Source organism: Zalophus californianus, chromosome 8 (genome assembly GCF_009762305.2).
Source record: "Zalophus californianus isolate mZalCal1 chromosome 8, mZalCal1.pri.v2, whole genome shotgun sequence".
Lineage (NCBI taxonomy): Eukaryota > Metazoa > Chordata > Mammalia > Carnivora > Otariidae > Zalophus > Zalophus californianus.
Window position 1 is genome coordinate 132604029 of NC_045602.1, and position 23172 is coordinate 132627200.

Here is a 23172-nt window from a genome sequence, read left to right on the forward strand (position 1 = left end):
GTGGGGCTCTGAGGGCCTGGTAGAATCACTGGTAAATTCTGTTGCTCAAGATGGCAGGGGCATTACCCTCTCCTAGCAGCGTAGACTTTTGGCCATTTCTCTAAGGTTTGGAAATAAAATTCGGGTGCCTTTTATCATTCAGAACAGGATTTGAGCCCATCCTTTAAGGCCTTTGTAACATCCTCAGTGCTTTCTAGAACACACTGGGTTGTGATAGGAACTTTATCTCTGGAGTAATAAAGAGGCCAGGTTGTAAATGCTGACTCAGTGTCTTTGGCAAGTGACTTCACCACCCTTAGTATCTGCTCCCTGCTCGATAAAGGGGGGTTTTATTAATACTTACCTGGCCAGGTGGTGGGATAAGGCAAGTGATTTCTTGACATAGTGTCTGGCACCTATTCAATACAAATCAACCTGAGCTGTTGTTATCATTGACTTAGAGTAAGAAAGGATAAAATGGCAAAGGGGGGTGAGACATTATAGAGGTTTCTTATTCACTTAGTGATTCAGTCATTGGCCCGCATCTTACCGCACACCTCCTGTGTGCCAGGAAGCACCAGGTGCAGGCGTGTGACACACGCACATACAAGAAATCTTCTCCCCTCCCCCCACCTGCATGAAGGAGAACTCGGCTGACATGAGAGTCTGTTCCCCTTTTGTAGAGGAAGGAGTGCCATTGTGGAGGCAGACGGCGGGCTACATGACTAAAGCTGGCCCTTGGCTCTCTGGCCATTTACTATACAATCCTGGGGAGCAGAGGAACTGTGTTTCATTCATTTTTAAGTTTCCAGCCCATGGCATTAGTGCATGACTTAAAGGTGATGCCCAGAGCATACAAATGGATGCAATAAGTGAAAGAACTGAGGAACATTCAGTACAGAATCCACTGAAAGGGGTAAGGGGAGAGAAAGGGCTGTTAGGGAGTGTGTAAGCAGCCCACCACGTTAAGGGGCTTAGTCTAATAGAGGGATAATTAAAATTGGAATGAGTAGCTCCATCTGGCTCTGTGCTGAGGGTTTGAATGCTGTATTTATTTAATTTTCACAGCTCTCTTAAGACATAGGGGTTGGTTTTTGAATCCTGTTTATTTTTACAGAAACACATGCATGCGAAATTTAACTGACTGCAAAGATATGATCATATAGATGATTAGTACTACAGTATTTTCTCTCTTCATAATTTATGCATCTCAACCCCTCCTTTCCCCTCCTTAGCAACTCCTAAATTTTGTTCAGAAGTTTGTATTCCTCTTTCCATGTTTTTCTCTGTATCCATATAATCCTATAGAAAAATCCATATCTACAGACACACACAGATAGATATACACATAGATGTATATATGGAAGATGGGTGTTTGGAAGCCATTGTTTATATTATAAAATTGTGATACTATTAAAGATTTTTAAAACAACCCTCTTGGTTTTCTTGTTTAATAGTAAATACCTAATGGAAATACAGTACTTAAAAGACATATAGCTTAGGTCTGACCCAAGGGTTAGCCATCTGTGGCCCATGAGCAAAATCTGGCTTATGTCTGTTTTTGTAAGTAAAGCTTTATTGGAACACAGCTATGCCCATTCCTTGATATGTTGTTATGACTGCTTTCACACTGAAACAAAAGAGGTGATTCATTGGCTTGATACAGACTGGAGAGCCTGCAAATCTACTTGCTATCTGGCCCTTGACAGAAAAGATTGCCAACCTTGCTCTTATTCATTCTTTTGAATGGAGTGCTTGATATTTTAGGGTCTCGATGTGGCACGAACTTATTAAGCTTATCTAAGGTAATATCAGATTTTGGGGGGCCACTAATAAACAGTTCTACACCATACATCCTCGTATACATGCTCTTATGTATGTTAACTTTATTTTTTTTTAAAGATTTTATTTATTTATTTGAGAGAGAGAGAATGAGAGATAGAGAGCACGAGAGGGAAGAGGGTCAGAGGGAGAAGCAGACTCCCTGCTGAGCAGGGAGCCCGATGTGGGACTCGATCCCGGGACTCCAGGATCATGACCTGAGCCGAAGGCAGTTGCTTAACCAACTGAGCCACCCAGGCGCCCTATGTATGTTAACTTTAACTGAGTTTCTGAATGTTACTTTATTTAACTGAATTTTCTAAACCCAGGAGCAGGATTGCTGAATTAAAGGTTGTAAGTATTTTAAAATTTAAATAGGTGTTGCTATATTGCCTCCAAAATACTGGAGTACTTTGCATTTCATTGGGAGCACTATTAGGTCTGTTTCATAGAGGGAGAAACTGAGGCTCAGTAGCTCACAGTTAGTAAGTGAAGAGTCAGGAGAGGAATGTAAAGCCCAGGACATGGATTCAATGGGAACTGACAGGGAAGATCAAATGTGGGGACTTGATGTAGGTAGAAAACCGAGGACTTCTAGGGCCCCTGTGTGTGCTTATGGGCTGGGCATGGGGGGAAAGGGCGAGAGAGTTGGGGAAAGGAGACTCAGGATAGTGCTTCTCCACCTTCAGAGTGCATCAGAGTCACCTGGAAGGCTTACTGAGCCACAGGTCACTGGGTTCTACTGCCAGCGTTTCACAGGTCTGTGGTGGGGCATTGGAATTTGAATGTCTGGTAAATTCTCAAGTGATGCTGATGCTGCCAGTCCAGGCAGCACACTTTGAGAACCACTGCTCTAAAGTGACTCTGAGGATCTGGCTCCTTGGTCCCTGGAAGAAATGGAACAAGAGCTAGAGACAGCGCGGCATGGGACCGCATGCCTTGACGTTCTGTATCGGGAAGACATGCGCCGATCAGTGAGCATACTCCTCTGTTGGGAACAGAGTGTCAATGCGTGCATAGTTCCCTCATCGTCTAATTATTGGACACTAACCACTCTTTACATGTGTATCGGTGGTCTATGTTTACAGGGTTTAGGAAAGCAACAACATGTGAAGAACGCTAGACCGTTTTAAGAAATCATTCCTCCTCCCACACAAAGGGGAGGGTACCTGTCCAGCAGGTAGAAGGTGGGCACAAGAGCCTCTCTGTACACCTCTGTACACCACCGTGAGAATGAATTACGTCTTCTCGTGCACCATGTGGTTGCCCCACAATGATTACAGAACTTTTTCAACAGCATTTGCATCTCTGTTCAGGAGGGATTGGTTACCGCCACTTAGCGTACCAATTAGCATTTTAAGCAGTTTGTATTGATTAAATGAATCTGCTTCATCAAGCAGAGAGAGCCCCACAGAATGCAGCAAATGTAATTATCTCAATAAATGACTCCTAGCACCAAACCATATAAGATATATTTGCTAGAACTTTACAGTGTGTTTGATAAACCTCAGAAATAGAGATTTGTCAGACTTGGTAAATAGATTGCATGCTCCACAAACGCATGTTTGATCTTTATGTCTTTTTTTTCTTTTTTTAAGTATTATCTAAGACCACTGTTCTCTTTTAAGGGGGACATTTGGTCTGGATTTTGTAAGAATAAACCTAACATTTTAAGATTCAGTTCAAAACATATTTACTATTCATGAGCTATTTGAAGTGCTTCTCTCTGGCTGGAGATCTGAAATTATGTTTTAGCTTCCTTGAGAACTCTTTTTTCATCTCCTTTTAACTTCTCCTGGTTTTCATTTTCTCATAAGTCTCATTTGGAGAAGACCCAAAGGGGCAGGGGCCGGGAAGGGGGAGGACCTGTAAAGCTACAGTGTTGGAAGCAGAGAGATGTTTGCTCTGTGCAAGCCTAATCTTGGAGGAGTGCTGTTCTCACGCATAGTCCTCAGTACCCTATTCAGAGCTACAGAATTCTTTAAACTGGTGAATGGACAGGGTGAATTTGAGGGAGGAAGCTGTGATTTATTTTTAGATGCATTTAGTATCAAAAGGAGACTTTTGGATTAAGAATTGGATTTGTGCTTGATGTAAAATGCAAATCCTGCATGAGGACCTGCAGTATAATATAAGTCTCTCTCCCATGCTTTATCACCCCAGACCCCCAGTTTACTTTCTCAGGAGCAAAGTCTTTTCCAGATTCTTTTGTATCCTTCCAGAATATGTTATCGTTTATTAGATAGAAAACATATCTATTTATTAATACATTCATTCATTCTACAAATATGAGTATCTACCTTTGGCAGTCCCTGTTCTAGGAAGCAGGAGTACAGCAGAGAACAAGAAACAGTCCTTGTCTTCAAAGAATTTGCTGCATTGTTGTGGGGGATGAGACAGACAATCAACAGTAGACATATAAATCTATATCAAGAGTTGATGAATGCTCTGAAGAACATTACAGTGTAAAGCAGGAGAGAACAATGGAGGTTTATTGCTCTGATGGGGTGATACACTGGCAGAGAGCTGAGGGAAGTAAAGAGGAGCCCTGAAAATTTCTGAGGACCAATTGTTTCGGCCAGAGGGGACCTTAAGTGCAAAGGTCCTGAGGCTGTTTTATGCTTTGCATGTTCAAGGTCAAGAAGGCTATGATTTTGAAGCAGATAAAGTAGGGAGAGGGAGAATAGGGGGTCTGGTCTAGAAGTAACTAGAAGCCAAGCACTATATGACCTTTGGATCATGATAAAGACTTTGGATTTTTCTTGCAGTGGGTTGGGAAGTCATTTGTAGGTTTTGAGAAAGCTGAGATATGCTGACTTCACTTGTAAAAGGATCTCCCCGGCAGCTATTTGGAAAAGACTCTGGGTAGGTAGGATAAGAGTATCAACAAGAAGACATATTAGGGAGCTATTTCAGCCATACTGGCATCTAGGTGAGTGCCATGACATGGACCAAGATGGCGGGCTGGACATGGTGAAAAGTGGGGGGTTCTCAACACATTTTGAAGATTGGAAAAACCAGATTTACTGATGGGTAAGCAATCCTGTAGGATAGAGAGTAAACGAGGTAGCCTCACGGGGCTTTTTCTGCTTTAAGCCAAGAAACAGGTAGAATGGAAGAGCCATTTATCTAGAAGGGGAAGAGATTGGAGGGAGTGGACAGTGAGAAACGGTAGTTCAGGAATGGACGTGTTAAATGAGACATGCCTACTAAGCACATAGGTGGACATGGGATGTTGAATACACAAGTCTGAGGTTTAGGGGACAGATTGGAGCTCCAGATATGCATTTGAGAATCATCACAGTGTGGATAGGTGATACTTAAACCTATCCCAGTGAAGAGCTCTCCCCGTGAGCATGTATAGATAAGTAATTGTGGCTCCTTATTTTTAGGATTGTTTCAACATCACTTCACAGAGGCCTACCTTTTTCTTTTTAATGGCTACAGATTAGTCTGTTGTATAGATGCACAGTAATGTGAAGGTAAGACAGCTTTGTTTAAGAATAAAAACAAAATTATCAACTCATCTACTTTTCTGACGTTGTAGCATTTAAAAGTAATTTTTGAGTCACTCTAAAATCCAATTTGACTTGTAAATTAAAATTAAATTTTAAAATGAATTTAAAAACTGGTTATTGGAATAGTTGTTGATAGAGTGGGTCCCTGAATAAAAATTGAGGTTAGCAGAAAAAAAATGTTAGGAAGGAGATTGGGTCAGAGTTTAATTCCATGATCTTGGGGCGCCCGGGTGGCTCAGTCGTTAAGCATCTGCCTTCGGCTCAGGTCATGACCACAGGCTCCTGGGACCAAGCCCCCCACATCGGGCTGCTCCCTGCTCAGCGGGAAGCCTGCTTCTCCCTCTCCCACTCCCCCTGCTTGTGTTCCCTCTCTCGCTGTGTCTCTCTCTGTCAAATAAATAAATAAAATCTTTAAAAAAAATTTAATTCCACGATCTCATCTGGTAAATTAGAAATGATTAAGGAAACGAGAAAATAAAGTACGGCACAGGCAAAGGATGGGCTGTGACGCAGACATTAAAATGGCCATGTAGAAGATAGTAGTGGTTAGGAACGTTAAGGTCTATTCACAATATATGAAATGTAAAAAAGAGGATGGTATAACAGCATATCCACAGTCATGCAGTTTGTGTTAAATACACATTATGTATGCACATTAAAAAAAAAGACTGGAAGGTAATTATTAACATGTTAAAAGTTCTCTTTATTTCTTTGCTTTTGTTTTTCCTAGATGATGTAGATAGGGCATATTTCAAATCTACCTTATATTCTTTTGTGTATTACCTGAACATAAAAATATATCAGTACTGAAGAAAGAATACAATTTATTACAAGTTTTAAAGAAATGGATCATAAACAAAATGTGGACCTCCCTCCCACCCCCTTTTAGGTACTAAGCAAAATGCTACCAGATAGTAGGTAGAGGTGCCTTGGAGATTTTAAGCTCCCCAAGGTGGGGGAGAGGGAGACTTTGGTTTTAGGGGGACGCTTGTGGATTTTCTCCTTTTCCTATAGTTATTCCATGTGCCCACACTAAGAGCTTTGTTCATACTTATTCATTGAATGCATCATGTACTAACTGGGAACAGGTGATTAAATGTATTCTCTAAACATATTTGTGTTTTTGACTTAATTGGGTGGCTTTTTTTGCGGTTGTTGCCTGAATACTTTTTAAAGCTTCTGTCGTGAAGCCAGGAACAGTCCAGTATCAGATATTTAGGTTTAAAAAGATGTGAATGTTCCTATTAGGACCCTTTTCAGAAACTCTTGCTAAAGACAATATTTTGATTGATATGGGCTTAATTACAGTAATGCTAAATTTATGGAACCGCACAATAAGCCATGGATGTTCTTAAAATTAACTGCGAAGTAGAAGCTGTTTTTTTTTCCTCTCTCTTTTTTTACTGATGAGATAGTAAGGAGTAAAGGAGGTTAAATAACTAGCCTAGAGTCATGCAATTATTAGTGGCAGCTTCCAGACTTTTCCCCAATTTTTGGTCAAGTTTGGGCTCTTACCACAGTGGAAAACTTTTTTCCCCCCAGCATGATTGGTCCAAAGGACATAGGACAGTAGTTCTCAAAGTGTGGTCCCTGGACCAGTAAGATGGAACCATCTGGAGACTTGGTAGAAATGCAAATTCCTGGTGGGTGGGGCCCAGGAATCTGCATTTGAATGCATCCTCCAGGTGATTCTTCTGCTTGCTAAGGTTGGAGAACAGTTGACCCAGGGTCTGGAAAGCACAGGTAAGGCCTATTTTCAAATATTCTTTTCACTGGAGAATAAGTAGGCAGAAGATGAAGGCATAGTTCAGGAAGCCCAATGGAGAATGTTAGTGAACAGGGAGGGTGGTGTTACCAAAGCTGAGTGGTGAGTGGAATAAAGGAGACATTGAGATGCCGACTTTTTTGGGAACACAGTTTTACTATTTCTCTCTTGAATTGTCCCTCTGACTCAACTTTGCCCACATTTTGTGCTTAAAATATCTGTAGAAAATAAGTTGGTTTATATATACCTAAACTGGGGATACTCTCAGAACTGCATGAGCTCTGGAAGTCTGTCAGGTTAGCAGACATCCTGGCAGAGAGGCAGCTCTGACTCACAGCTGAATCTCATTGTCAAAACTGTGTCCTGGTTCCATCACTTCAGGACCCAGGTGGAGGAGATGGAAAATTACGATCTGATTTGCATATGCAAAGTTGCTCTTGCCACACCCCTGCTCTAGTTGCTTGAAGGAGCAACCTGGTGCAAGTTTAAGAGCATGAGGAGGAGGGAGTGAGCATATGGTATTCATATGCTCCACCATAGCAGCAGACAGCTACATCCTGTCGTGCTGTTCAATTTCGACAAACACAATGCTCTGCCGTAAAATAGTTGGACTCCGGAGAAGGACAATATGGTGGCGTATTTCGGCTGAGACTCAACACTGCTCTGTACTCCTGGTCTCCCACTCATAAAAGAAGTGCTTGAGCAACAGGTGTCAGCCAGACCAAATGAAGAATACAGACACCAAAAATGTGATTGGTGGAGAGGAGGGCAGTTTTTTGTTTGTTTGTTTTTCTCACCAAGAAGCGATTTTTTTCTCTCCCAAGAGGGTTGATATGTTTTGCCCATCATTATTAGACAAGGGCCTGGACAATCAGCATTTCCCTCACTGTGAGCCTTGGGAGGTCTTTAAAAGGATCTGTCTTTGTTATTGACAATGACAATGGTAGGCGACCATGCTTGGGCCAGGTGTCACTGAAGCTTAAATGTCACTTCCCCTGGGACTGATTGACCGGAAGTCATCTCCCACTAACTTATTCCATCATGAATTCTTTAATAGTCTGGAGAGCAGCTACTACTATCTGATTTTATTTTTCTGAGGACAGCTTACTTAGATTTAATTCACATACCATACCATACGCCCTTTAAACTGTACAGTTTAAGCGGTTTCACTATATTCACAAAGTTGTCTCCATCACCACCATCAACTCCAGAATATTTTCAGCACCCCCAAAAAGAAACTTGTCTCCTGTAGCCATCACCTGCCCAGCCGTAGGCAACCACTAATTTACCTTCTCTTTCTCTCTGGATTTACCTCTTCTGGACATTTCGTATAAAAGGACTCATACAACATAATGGTCTCTTGCAAATGGCTTCATTCACCTGACATCATGTTTTCAGCTTCATCTATGTGGTAGCAGGTAGCAGGACCTCATTCTTTTGTGCCGCAATCTGATTACTTTTTATGCGTTTAGTTTGTCTCATTAAAAGGGAAGTTCTATGAGAAAGGGCACCTCGAGGCTCAGATTAAGAGGAGGATGTGTCCCATATCCCACAGTTCTTGTAGAGCACAGCCTAAACTGGAGCATGGTCTCTGACTCTATGGTCAACCTCTCTTCCCAGCAACATAGTGTTTTTGTGCCTTTGAAACCCTATCTGTTACAACCATTGATTGGTTGAGTATTTCCGGCCAAGGGGCAGCATCAGAACTCACTTAGCCTGGGTTAGGAAGAGACCTATGTGCATCCCTCTGTTTAGGGAGAAAGTTCAAGTGTTCAGGTACAAGATGGCATTTGTTTGACTTTCACGAAGCCTGTCTTTCTTCCCTGGTGGGATCTGGAGCTAACACTGCTAATAGAATGAATAAATGGGTAGAGTTGAACTCCCCTGCTGCTGGACTGGCCAATTGTGCATCTGCACGTAGGCAGATCTTTCCCTGAGGCCTTGCTGCAGCTCATCACTTGAATAGCAAAGTAGGATGGAGCAGAGTCTTATTAGTACGTCTCCCACAGCCAGTGAAAGCCACGTTAATTTAACCTGGACCTAGAGCTTCTGCAGGAATTCAGCCTTGGGCTAACGGTGCTTCTCATTTGCTGGGTTGACTAGGATTGATTTCTGAAAACTATTCTCTGCTACCTGGGCAAAAGTGGGGTTCATTCCTTTGTTCACGCATTCATTCATCCATTCTGTATTTGTGAAGCCATGGGAGGCCCTAATGAGGTGCTGGGGATATGGAGATAAAATATATACTCACCGTTTCCCAAGAGTTTATGGTCTGCAGTAGAGCTGGGGTAGTCTAGCAACTATCAACAAAACAATGAGATGATGAGAGTAGGAATGGAGCATGAGGGGCGCCTGGGCGGATCTGTCGGTTAAGATCAGGTCATGATCTCAGGGTCCTGGCATGGAGCCCCAAGTGGGGCTCCCCGCTCAGCAGGGAGTCTGCTTGTCCCTCTGCCCCATCCCTCCCCCCACTCATGTTTGTGCGCACACGCTCTCTCTCTCCCTCTCTTTCAAATAAATAAAATCTTTAAGAAAAAAAAAAAAAGAATAGAGCTAGAGATATCTGGTAGGAGCACTAGATGTCATTAAGGGAGAAGAGATGTCAGGAAAACGTTGAGGCGTTCCTGAGCTGACTCCTGACGGGAAGGTAGGCATCAGCCAGGTGAGAACTGGGGAAATGGGGTGCACACAGACCACACACAGCCTATCTGTACTCCCTATTTGGCTGCCAGGGCCTTCTTTACCCTTATGGGTGGGATTCACTCATGTGCTCGCAAATGTTTAATAACTGGCTCTCTGAAAAACAGTGCATGCGTTTGTACACAGAGTTGGGAAATGACATAGAGAAGCATGCTATTTTACAGTGTTTCTACCAGGTAGATGTAACCGACTCAAACAATCTCAGCATAGATGACAGTAAAATACCCAGGAAGTGATGAGTCTTGAGTAACACATCTGTTATGACTTGAATAACATTTATACAATTGCATGTTATATACACAGTTTATTTTTTTAAATAATTTTTTATTGTTATGTTAAACACCATACATTACATCATTAGTTTTTGATGTAGTGTTCCATGATTCACTGATTGTGCGTAACACCCAGTGCTCCACGCAGAATGTGCCCTCTTTAATACCCATCATGAGGCTAACCCATCCCCCCACCCCCCTCCCCTCTAGAACCCTCAGTTTGTTTTTCAGAGTCAACCGTCTCTCATGGTTCGTCTCCCCCTAGACTTACTCCCCTTCATTCTTCCCCTCCTGCTATCTTCGTCTTCTTTTTTTTTCCTTAACATATATTGCATTATTTGTTTCAGAAGTACAGATCCGTGATTCATCAGTCTTCCACAATTCACAGCGCTCACCATAGCACATACCCTCCTCAATGTCTATCACCCAGCCACCCAATCCCTCCCACCCCCCCACCACTCCAGCAACCCTCAGTTTGTTTCCTGAGATTAAGAATTCCTCATATCAGTGAGGTCATATGATACATGTCTTTCTCTGATTGACTTATTTCACTCAGCATAACACCCTCCAGTTCCATCCACGTCATTGCAAATGGCAAGATCTCATTCCTTTTGATGGCTGCATAATATTCCATTGTGTATATACACCACATCTTCTTTATCCATTCATCTGTCGATGGACATCTTGGCTCTCTCCACAGTTTGGCTATTGTGGACATTGCTGCTATAAACATTGGGGTGCACGTACCCCTTCGGGTCCCTACATTTGTACCTTTGGGGTAAATACCCAGTAGTGCAATTGCTGGATTGTATGGTAGCTCTATTTTCAACTGTTTGAGGAACCTCCATACTGTTTTCCAGAGTGGCTGCACCAGCTTGCATTCCCACCAACAGTGTAGGAGGGTTCCCCTTTCTCTGCATCCCCGCCAACATCTGTCGTTTCCTGATGTTAATTTTAGCCATTCTGACGGGTGTGAGGTGGTATCTCATGGAGGTTTTGATTTGGATTTCCCTGATGCCGAGCGATGTTGAGCACTTTCTCATGTGTCTGTTGGCCATTTGGATGTCTTCTTTGGAAAAATGTCTGTTCATGTCTTCTGCCCATTTCTTGATTGCATTATTTGTTCTTTGGGGGTTGAGTTGGATAAGTTCTTTATAGATTTTGGATACTAGCCCTTTATCTGGTATGTCATTTGCAAATATCTTCTCCCATTCTGTCGGTTGTCTTTTGGTTTTGTGGACTGTTTCTTTTGCTGTGCAGAAGCTTTTTATCTTGATGAAATCCCAATAGTTCATTTTTGCCCTGGCTCCCCTTGCCTTTGGCGATGTTTCTAGGAAGAAGTTGCTGTGGCTGAGGTCGAAGAGGTTGCTGCCTGTGTTCTCCTTTAGGATTTTGATGGACTCTTGTCTCACGTTTAGGTCTTTCAACCATTTGGAGTCTATTTTTGTGTGTGGTGTAAGGAAATGGTCCAGTTTCATTCTTCTGCATGTGGCTGTCCAATTTTCCCAACACCATTTGTTGAAGAGAAAGTCTTTTTTCCATTGGACATTCTTTCCTGCTTTGTCAAAGATGAGTTGACCATAGAGTTGAGGGTCCATTTCTGGGCTCTCGATTCTGTTCCATTGATCTATGTGTCTGTTTTTGTGCCAGTACCATACTGTCTTGATGATGACAGCTTTGTAATAGAGCTGGAAGTCCGGAATTGTGATGCCGCCAGCTTTGCTTTTCTTTTTAAAGATTCCTCTGGCTATTCGGGGTCTCTTCTGGTTCCATACAAATTTTAGGATTATTTGTTCCATTTCTTTAAAAAAAGTGGATGGTATTTTGATGGGGATTGCATTGAATGTGTAGATTGCTCTAGGTAGCATTGACATCTTCACAATGTTTGTTCTTCCAATCCATGAGCATGGAACGTTTTTCCATTTCTTTGTGTCTTCTTCAATTTCTTTCATGAGTATTTTATAGTTTTCTGAGTACAGATCCTTTGCCTCTTTGGTTAAATTTATTCCTAGGTATCTTATGGTTTTGAGTGCAATTGTGAATGGGATCGACTCCTTGATTTGTCTCTCTTCTGTCTTGTTGTTGGTGTATAGGAATGCCACTGATTTCTGTGCATTGATTTTATACCCTGCTACTTGACTGAATTCCTGTATGAGTTCTAGCAGTTTTGGGGTGGAGTCTTTTGGGTGTTCCACATACAGTATCATATCATCTGCAAAGAGTGAGAGTTTGACTTCCTCTTTGCCGATTTGGATGCGTTGGCTTTCTTTTTGTTGTCTGATTGCTGTGGCTAGGACTTCCAATACTATGTTGAATAGCAGTGGTGATAGTGGACATCCCTGCCGCGTTACTGACCTTAGGGGAAAAGCTCTCAGCTTTTCCACATTGAGAATGATATTCGCTGTAGGTTTTTCATAGATGGCTTTTATGATGTTGAGGTATGTACCCTCTATCCCTATACTCTGAAGAGTTTTGATCAAGAAAGGATGCTGTCCTTTGTCTAATGCTTTTTCTGCATCTATTGAGAGGATCATATGATTCTTGTTCTTTCTTTTGTTAATGTATTGTATCACGTTGATTGATTTGCGGATGTTGAACCAATCTTGTAGCCCAGGGATAAATCCCACTTGGTCATGGTGAATAATCCTTTTAGTGTACTGTTGGATCCTATTGGCTAGGATTTTGGTGAGAATTTTTGCATCCATGTTCATCAAGGATATTAGTCTGTAATTCTCCTTTTGGGTGGGGTCTTTGTCAGGTTTTGGGATCAAGGTAATGGTGGCCTCATAAAATGTGTTTGGAATTTGTTTGAAAAAATAACGAAGATTTGAAAAAAAAGGGAGAGAATGTGATCAGGCAGGAGACTAGAACAAAGCCATACACCAGTGATTTAGGGTATATTTTGATCTGTTAGAAGAAACTGTATCTTAAAATTTTAAAGAGAGAACACCTTATATATATATGCCAAAAATAAGGGTAACTATTATGAAGGGATAAAATATGACTCTAAAAATGAATAATAAGAAATGTTTTTTTAAAAAAGGGATTGATAAGATGTTGGTTGAAAAAGGGAAAAAGAAAAATTAAAAAAAAAACAGTTAAAAAAATTAACTTTGACAAACTAATGAATCATTGTAAAAAATGCCGTGAATTCTATGTGCAGTATTCCCCTAGCGCTGGAGTTCTCCCATTCTCCTTGATCGGTAAACTTGGTCTTGGCTTGCTGGCTGTTCGTGCTGATCTTCTGGGGGAGGGGCCTGTTGCCGTGGTTCCCAAATGTCTATGCCTAAGGCGGAATTGCCCCAACCTTGTTGGTCCGGGCTAAGCAAGCTGCTCCGGTTTGCTCTCAGGAGCTTTTGGTCCCTGCAAGCTCTTGGTACAGCTTTGGAGGACCAACCAGGGTGAAAATGGTGGCCTCCCAATCTCCACCTGGAGGAGCTGAGAACTCGGGGCCCCGCTCCTCAGTGCGCCCCCGGAGAAAAGCAGTCACTCCCGTGTCCCCGGTCTCCGGCCGCACTCCGTGCTCACCCGGCCTGTGACCGAGCGTTTCTATCTCTGGCACCCGACCCCGTGTGGAGTCTCCAAACCCAGCAGATCCCTGCGGTGCGTTCCTGCGCCGCTCCTCCCGGGGGAGGAAGGGGAGTCTCCCCGGCTCTGCCGCCTGTTGGGTCCCTGCTGCAGGAGCAGTGGCCCGACTGGGCCGCGGATCACAGTTTATGGCCACCCCGAGCTGAGAGCCCGTGCCTCGGCTCCGTCTCTGCAGCCGGCTTCCCCGCTCCAATCCCTGGGAGCTCTGCCGCACTCAGGCACCCCCGGTCTTTCTGTGACCCCGAGGGTCCTGAGACCCCACTGTCCCACGAGGGTTCCACCCCCCGCTTAGCCACCGGAGCGACGTCCCTCCGCGGAGCCGAGTTCTAAAAGGTCCGATTTTGTGCTCCGCGGCTCTAGCACTTGCCAGAAGCGGCCGACGGAGGCCCCCTCCCCCGCCGTCTATCCTCCCGAATATCGCCTCGGATTCACTTCTCTGCACACCCTACCTTCCAGTAAGTGGTCGCTTCTCTGTTCAGAGAGTTGTTGCTACTCTCCTCTTCGATCTCCTGTTGAGTTCGTAGGTGTTCAGAATGGTTTGATCCCCATTCAGCTGAATTCCTGAGACCAGACGAAATCCAGGTCTCCTACTCCTCCGCCATCTTGCTCCCCTGCTGCTCAGATTTTGATGCCCTTTTCCTGTCATCCCATGGCACCCAGATTTCCTCTGCTTTACACTTAAACTGTATTGTCTTAGACACAAGCTCTTTGTGGTTATAGACTGAGTCTCAAAATCAACAAGTATTTGATGATAAGCTGAAGAAATGTTCTTTCCATTTATTTACTCAGGTGGCCAAACCTTGTAAATTTATCATCTCTGGAAAAATCAAACTTAGCATGTTCATGTGCACGTGTAAAGACTGCTCCCCACTTGGTAGCCATGGTTTTAGGAAGCGATTTGAATGTGACCTTGAACTTGAACAAACATGGAGAACAAATAGGTGCTGGTCAGTAGGTTCTGAGAGATGGAGTTCAGGTCCTGGGACACAAGGGCCAGCTACCACCTTGCTGTGTGAACTCGGGTACTGATTTTTTGGCTTCTTACCACGGGCGACTGGGCTGGATATTCCTGTAGTTTGGTGTTCCATGACTGTATTAAACTTTCCTAATAGTTGCAGGATGCAAAATGGATGGTTTGGATAATTTTTCTGTTTTTTTTTTAAATATATATAGAGTTCAAGGATACCTATTTAATGAAAAGGTGGGAACAAGACTATCAGATATGGTAGACAGTTCTACTTAAAACACCATTTCCGTATTCACAGTGAGTTCAGATGCATTTGATAAATTGGAGAATGATTCATTCTAATATCAAAGTGTGTTGGTGCAAAAAACAAAATCAGAAACAAAAAAACAACCCACTTTTCTTTTTTCTAGGCAAGGGAAACCCAGAATAGCAGGAGTAGAATTATAAGCTTTAGCGGAAAGGGAAAAGCCCTCAGTAAACTACTGCACAGCAGAGCCTCTTCCAGCTAGAGTTTAAGAAGATAAAGAAATGAGCAGAGGCACCAAAGGCTCTACCCGGAGAGGTGCATCCCCCCCCCCCCCACCTTGTACAGCTCTGGACCAGCTCTTGTTCACGGGGCTACACAGCCAGCAGGGCACACCCTTGGGGAAGAGCTTACGCTCTATCTGCATAGCCTGGACTTCTGAAGACAGCATTTCTAACCAAATGTGTGTGTGTGTGTGTGTGTGTGTGTGTGTGTGTGTGTGTGTGTGTTTAAACAACCCTTGCAAAACCTCCAGCCTCTAAGCCTCCAGGCTGCCTCTCAGAGGAGCGATTCCTTTGCGTAGAAAGCATACATTTTGAGGGGTCGTCCCATAAGCCGATTTTCCCTAAAGAATTGCAGATGGGGAGGTTTTTCAGAAATGTCCATGTCTCCTTATGGCAGAAATAGCTGTACTTCAAATGTTTACGGTTTGGGGTCGTCTATTTTTTTACTCAATGTGAAATTACTATGATTTTTATAAACAAGAAAAACCAAACTATATAAAAGTGTGTTAGGTTAAAAAAGAAAAAGGAGGAAGAATGCGACTGGTCTCTCCATGTACTCAAGATGACCTAATTTTAAATCCTCTGAAAATGTAGCGTTACTTGTATTTCCACCTGCAGTGTCAATGAGCATCCATTCATGTCCCCTGCAGCTGGATGTCGAGACTAAGCCTCAGAGTGCCTTGAAGCAATAAAGAATGAGGGTGGAAACTTCCCTGATAGTTATCTCACCAAATGACTTCTCGCCCTTAAAAGAATTGCATTGTTAAATAAGATTTTTTTTTCCATTATTTTTCTCTGGAGACAATTAAGATGCCCCTTTTCTCATGAACTATGGTAATCTCCCAAAGGGTTGAGGAAGAAAGAGAGAGCCAGGCTGTGTAATGTTCTCCATGAAACATGATGTTGGTGTCATTGCATTCTTGTTCCTAAATAAGCTTTCCAAAAATACAGTCAAATCATGCTGGCCTGCAGAAATATATTCATGGTACTGCAGTGAATAATTTGAAGGGATGGCTATTTCCCGAATGTTTTCTTTATATTAAATCTTTTATTGTATTAAATAGAGTATCTTTTTATTAAGAAAATCCAATAATCAGTACCTTGGAAATCCAGCTCTTTTCCTTTATTTATTTATTTATTTATTTATTTATTTATTTTTGTGTTCCGTGTAAATGAAGTTGACTGTCACCGGAAGTCACTGGTAAATAGATTTCTGCTTCTTTGTTTTTGTTTTTTGCTCTTAAGCTTTGAGACTTTCACATGTATAGAAATAGAGAAACAGAACTTTTCTACTAGCTTTGTGCTCGGCTCTTTGCCCTTTTGATCCAACAGGACATGTTTGGGGAAGAAAATGTCCCCATGAAACCTAGTGCTAATTCTACCTGGGGACACATTCTGGTAATTGTCCTATTGTGATAGGATGGAGAAGTCAATCCATCGCATGTAAATGCAACGCATGTAAATTAAATTATCTTTGGAATAAATGGCTCTAATCTTTTTTTCAAGTTTAATCTCATCAACTAGAATGAGTTTTGGTCAGCGGGGTATGAAGCCTCCTATTATTTCAGCTTTACTGAATGAATAGACAGATATTGGGCCTGGATCTACCATACTGTTGAGGTGTGTAGAATGGAGAGTTTTCTTAAAAAAAAAAAAAAAAATCTCTAAATGGGCCTTGCAATTCATAATAATAATAATTATACCCCTCATTTTTTTCCTGTACCTAGTTTGTGCTAGATAGGTGCTGAGCAATTACTGACTCTAATACAACCCAAGTGGGCAGGCATTTAATGTCAGTGCTTCTCATACAAGCAATTAAAATGACATTCCACTAGATACAGTGGTCTGCAACTCACTGTTTCCCTAACAATACAATACATAAATGTTTCCTTTTTCGTTGACGTGAATCTACCTTCCTCTGGTTTGCCATTGCCAAGTATGTCCTAGTGTCTCAGTGCAAATAACCAGGTCCTCAGCAGTAGAGACTCGAGCTGCCTCTGGTTGGTTTGCGATGCTTGCAAACTAGGTCCCACTGCATAAGCTTGTGCAGATCTGTGTATTTCTGGGCACATTTGTAAAACTGAGGTGGGTTATTTGATATTCAGACAACTCCGGGAAGTCAAACATTGCAAGTAGTCCCTTCTCCTGTTAATGTGTAATAAAACTAAACCATGATTGCATTTAGACCGGGCTGAGATGAGAGGGGGGCGGGGAGGGCTGCCTCACATCACACTCATGCTCTTCCAGATGTGTTGCCCCTGTGTACCTGTCCTTCTACTCAACTCCTACCCATCCTGTGAGGCCACCTTCTCTCTGAAACTTCCCTTGTAAGGCCAATCCCGCCAGTGTGTCAGACAGGCCACAGACGACTCCCCAGGATGTGGGCCCAAGAGCCCCGGCTTCACCTTCCCTCCCTCAGTATCTGGAACAGGGATCAGGCGCTTGGAAGAGCAGACAGTGTTTTGTTCTGATGCTAGTGACAGAATACCCAATTCAAATCAGCTTGGACTGAAAAGAGATAATTGGCTCATATAATTGAGAAGTCCAGGGCCAGTTTCCAGGTTTAGGTGGGATCCAAGGTCACCCCCTTTTCTTGGCTGTCTTCCTCGGAATCAGTTCATTGACTGGCAGGCTCTCCCTTCGTTGTTCCAAGGCAGGCTCCTGTCCATCTCCTGTCCTCAGCAGCCCCACAAGGAAGCCCATTCATTCAATGCAACGCGTTCTATTTATTGTGCACCTACCACGTGCCAGGAAATATTCTCGACCTGGCGAGAGAGCAGTGAACCACACAGGCAAAAACCCTTGGCTTACCTCTGTTGATTTTCTCTTCCACAAAAGTTCTAATAAGTGTTCCCAGGGGTTGTGTCTTACTGGCCTGACTTGGGTCACCAACCACCCCTAGAATCAGTGGTGAGGTCAGCCCCCTGTAACTGGATGGATTGAGCTGAGCTGGGGGGAGGTTCTCCAGAGGAAAGTGGACACACTGTTGCCAGCAGGGGGAAGAACGGATGCTGCTAACTAAGCAAAAACAATAGCTGACCCCACGGCTAGGTGAGGAAATGCCCATTGATTTGCCCACCAGCTGCTCTGACGTTCTGACTCCCAGCGCCCCAGTTCTCAGTCAAGTCTTTACCAGCCGCAGGGTCGCTGACACACTCCTTTCTTCCCTTTGATGCAGCTCCAGATGAAGATGAGCGAGCGGGCCGCCTCCCTGAGCACCATGGTGCCCCTGCCCCGTAGCGCCTACTGGCAGCATATCACACGACAGCACAGCGCTGGGCAGCTCTGCCACCTGCAAGGTAAGCACGGGGCCAGGTGCCCGGGCAGTGCCCCTGGCAGCCCTGTGGGGTGGGGGGAGCGCAGCCAGTCCGGCTTGTCCCCTTCCCCCCAGGGCCAGGGCCCCCATCGAGGCCGCACTCCGGGGCATGTCCTCCATCACAGTGTCCTGGGGAAATAGTTTAACATGCAGATTCTTGGGCCCTCGGCTGCAGAGTTTCTCCATCTTAGGAAGTGGCTGAGCAAACCACCTTGATCAAACACCTGCACGGGGTGTGTGCAAGAAGGGTGGGGTCCACGCTGCGAGAAAACAGGCTAGTAGTGCACTTGGCACCAACAGCATCAGCATCCCTTGGGAACTTGCTAGAAGGCAAATGTTCAGGCCCCTTCCAGGATCCTGAAAGTTCCAGGATCAGGCACTCTGGGGTCGGGGCCCAGCCGTCTGTGTGTTCATCCAGCCCTCCAGGTGATTCTCGCGAATGCCCAAGCTTAGGAACCACGTGCTGTTGGAAAGGGATGCCCTGGGGCAGGGTCCTGGGTTCTGGTTCTACAGGGACTCTAAGCAAACCCTAGGAGGCCTGTCTTCCAGAAAAGTGGGCTCAGAAGCAGGATACAGAAGGGCCCGTGGTGGGGACAGCAGGAATAATTGGAAAAAATTTTTAAACATTTTCTTACCTCTTCAAATGCAGCTTTTATGGTTTACAGTATGCAAGAATAGCTTGTGCATATGTAACTTATAAAAAACAAATAGGCCTCTGTGGCGGACCCCTGCTGAAGAACTTTGCATGATCAGCTGCAAGACACCAGAACTTTGACGGGCGTGCGCTAGATGGCACCTAGTTCATATGCAGTAATCTGTCAAATAAATGAATCTGAGAACAAATGAAGGGCCACAGAGAACAGTGGCCTCAGCCGTAAATAGCACTGACCGTTCGCTAGTCACTGAGCCTTTTCAGCCCTTCCTGGTGGCCATTTCTCCCCCAGAGAGCTTTTCCCGTTCTTTCTTCCTGGAAGTCTGGGCCTCTCCCCCCATCCTAGGTCACTCTTTTTCCTCTCTAGGTCTTACCTCCCGACTCCAGGGTAACCCTCCCGGACTCCCGTATAACTGGCGTGGGATCTTGATTATGTGTGCTCCCAAGACGAGGGTGCTGACCCCCCTCTTTAGAGTCTTTATCCCAGTGCTCACATCATGTTGAATTGTGTGGCTAGTGGACTCATCTTCCACTTCCAGGAAGCAGTAAAGCCGAGGACAGCTGGGTCTTTTGTCCTCATCATTTTATGCCCCCGGTGCCTTGACACAGTCGCCATCCTGAGTATTTGTTGAACGAATGTGTACTGAGGGCACTTACATTCTAGTCTTTGGGACTGTAAGTTCTGCTCCCTCGCAGAGAGCATAGCACAGTGTGGATGCTCAGAAAATATATCCTGAGTGCCTGTATGAGTGACTGCACTCATAAATAACTGGTAAACAGGCTTACTTCCCAGGACATACCCACAGAGAGAGAGAGAGAGAGAGAGAGAGTTGGGTGAGATCAGGTTGTCCCAAAGACCATTTGTTCCCTAGCATGTTCAGAAATTTTTGCAATATTTGAATTACATTATCAGCATTTTTCTCATATGCATACCCCCTACACTATTATTCAATTTTACGCAGTCTCGTCTCCTTAAATAAATTCCTTTTTGTAAAGAAAATTGTATGCCACTGCCTTTATACTATTATAGCAACTGGCTATTTTTTTTTTTTTTTAAGATTTTTATTTGAGAGAGAGAGAGAATGAGAGAGAGAGAGAGAGCATGAGAAGGGGGAGGGTCAGAGGGAGAAGCAGACTCCCTGCCGAGCAGGGAGCCCGATGTGGGACTCAATCCCGGGACTCCAGGATCATGACCTGAGCCGAAGGCTGTCGCTTAACCAACTGAGCCACCCAGGAGCCCAGCAACTGGCTATTTTTTTTTAAATATACAATAAGATAAATAGTAATTATTTTTATTTTTTAAAATTTTTTTGTTATGTTATGTTAATCACCATACATTACATCATTAGTTTTTGATGCAGTGTTCCATGATTCATTGTTTGCATATAACACCCAGTGCTCCACGCAGAACGTGCCCTCTTTAATACCCATCACCAGGCTGACACATCCCCCCATCCCCCTCCCCTCCAGAACCCTCAGTTTGTTTCTCAGAGTCCATCGTCTCTCATGGTTTGTCTCCCCCTCCGATTTCCCCCCCTTCAGATAAATAGTAATTATTGAAAGTTTAAAGAAGTATGAATAACATAAATTCACACAAAGCTATTAAATTGCTTTGTAACTTGACTTTCTACACTTACCAAGATGATCTTCACAAAGAAAGTATGTCATTTTAGATTCTGCATGTCGGGCCTGCAAAGCAAAGTTGGGAACCAAAGTGATGTAGGCTTCATAGGGAGGAAATTGATAAGTGACCTTAATTCCTGAGATACTGAGTGGTCATTTGAGAAGTCAGTTTACGTCAAAGGTGATGTATGGTGGGATTTCCCTAGAATAGCGTGTTTGCGAAGATGCACTGACAGTGGGCTAACCTGAATACTTAGGATATGTTGCAGTTTTAGAATTACTGCAAAATCAGGTTCGAGTTTCTTGGTTTAGATTTTTCAAGTGATCACAGACATAGGAGTCCCGGAACAGTAATTTGAGGATAGTGATTTCTTAATTTCTAGTGAGATTAATGGCCACCATAATGAGAATGAATACCACAGATTTCCTGCAGAGCTGATGAATTCTCAAGCTTTGTATTGGTAATCTATAGGGTTTTGAAGATGATTGTGTTTTAGGTTTTGAAGATGATCATTAAAGCTCCTCTTGGTTGCTCTTTGTCACATTGTGATCTTCATTGGACATAAATTTCCATTTGAGTTCTTACAGTTTTTCCCTGTTTGGCACACTGATAATACTTGCTGAATACTCCAATATCTTAGAATATCTGTATGCATGAAAATGGCATGATCATTGTTTCAGAGTTATTATTATTTTTTGCTTTATGTTTTGGTACCAGTTATTCCATCAGATTATTTGCTTCTACATACTTTTGTTCCCTGTGTCAGTGAATGTGTTTTATTTTTGTATTTAATTTGTACCAATGTTTATGGAGAGATTTCTTCACCTACATGTTCTGCGTTGATTTGTCTACATTTGTTTTATCTTGTGGATCGCTTTTGAGTCACCAGTATTCATTGAGATACAGGGCCAATATGTGGTCTATGTGTCATATGGGACTCAATTTACCATTAATTTGTTACCTTAAGAAAAAAAGTTCTCAGACTACCTAATTACCTGCTTTATCAGAGGTGGTCACTTACATGACAAATAGGATAAGTTTGTGTGTTGGTCTGCCTATGCTACCTGTCTTCCTCCTTCCCCTCCCCGCACCCCCAGAATAAAGTTGAAACTGGAGGAAAATGAATGCCATCGTTGCCTGTGTGTGCCATACATTGAGGTTACATGGCCCATGATGTCTTGTTTTGATGGTGTTTGTGAGTTGTGACTCCTCTGGCCAGCTCATTTACCTGGGGGATATTTCAGGATGACTTCTCCAGATGACAGATCTGGAAGCTAATCTTGGAAAACATATAGACCCTTACAGGGACATTGGTCCATCTGGTTGGAGAACAGCTCAATCCCTCTCCAAATTCAGTCCTACAGAGCCACCTGCTGGTTGGTTTTGGAATTATCCTCTTATTATTACCGTCGGTGGTGGGGAAGAGGGGTTGGCTTTGACACAGCTTGGTGTGTGAAGACTTATTTAATCCACCATCACTGCCTCTCCTGCCCCATTTCCAGTTTTCATATCGAAATGCCTTTTAGGATTGAGCATATACAAAATCAACACGTGAAAGAGGTTTATCACGAATCCTGGAGGAAATTCATGAAAGAGAAGCATTTATCAAGTTGAACACTGTATTCACAGGATTCTTTCAGGAATGCATCGCCTAAAATAACCACAGAGCGGTGGGTTCCCAAGTGTGTTCCGTGGAGTATTAACCCCAGTAGATATGGCTCTTTCCCAAAACAGTACTGTAGTCCAGTAAGTTTGGGGGAAATGCTCCATGTTATGTTAAATTCGCCTTTTGGAGATTGAGAATGCCAATCACTGTTTTCAAGGTTTCGAGATGTCCTGCCATAAAGAATCTGTTTAATTTTGTTTAAACTAGAGCTCTGCAAATTTATTTGCACACGAAACCTGTTCTCTCCTTTTTTAATGTAAATAAACATGAACAGACCCCTAGTGAAGTGCTAGATTTGTTCCTCACAAGGCAGACAACACATACTGAATGAGTATCTTTTATGAAGATAGCCTTTCTTAAAGACCTGCTTGGGGGTGGTAGGAGACAGCAGAGAAGAGGTGTCCCTCTTCAGTGGGGGCCCTTCTTAAACTCTGTCACTTCCTTTCAAAGTTATCCTCTTAGGAATCTTTCTCTTACTCCAAAGGTGCTCCATTGCTTAATAGTTCCAGAATCCTTCTATTGGAATTGCCTTGGAAGACAGTGACCCTTGTTTATAAACAAGAAGAAAATAGGTATCATTTATCGGATTTGACTTTAGATAATTTTAGGAAATCAGAGATTGGCACCAGATGTTTGTGTCACCATCTTCCTGGCATCCTTCATGTTGCCATATATGGTGCTCCTGGCAACACTTGCAGGAGTGTTCTCCATTTCCATGAAGGCAGAACCTGAGACCCTTGGAGGTCAAGTACTTGCTCAAGATCACATGGCTAGTG

At 43.4% G+C, this 23172-nt stretch overlaps 1 protein-coding gene across 2 annotated transcripts in view; it reads left to right on the forward strand.

Moving 5' to 3' along the window:
- DOK5 (docking protein 5) overlaps nucleotides 1-23172 on the forward strand; it is a 168965-nt gene that overhangs the window by 142994 nt on the left and 2799 nt on the right. For both annotated transcript variants that reach the window (XM_027622492.2, XM_027622493.2), the window contains one exon: nucleotides 18317-18437. In XM_027622492.2, the coding sequence (XP_027478293.1) occupies nucleotides 18317-18437 (121 nt within the window). The remainder of the gene's footprint in view (nucleotides 1-18316; nucleotides 18438-23172) is intronic.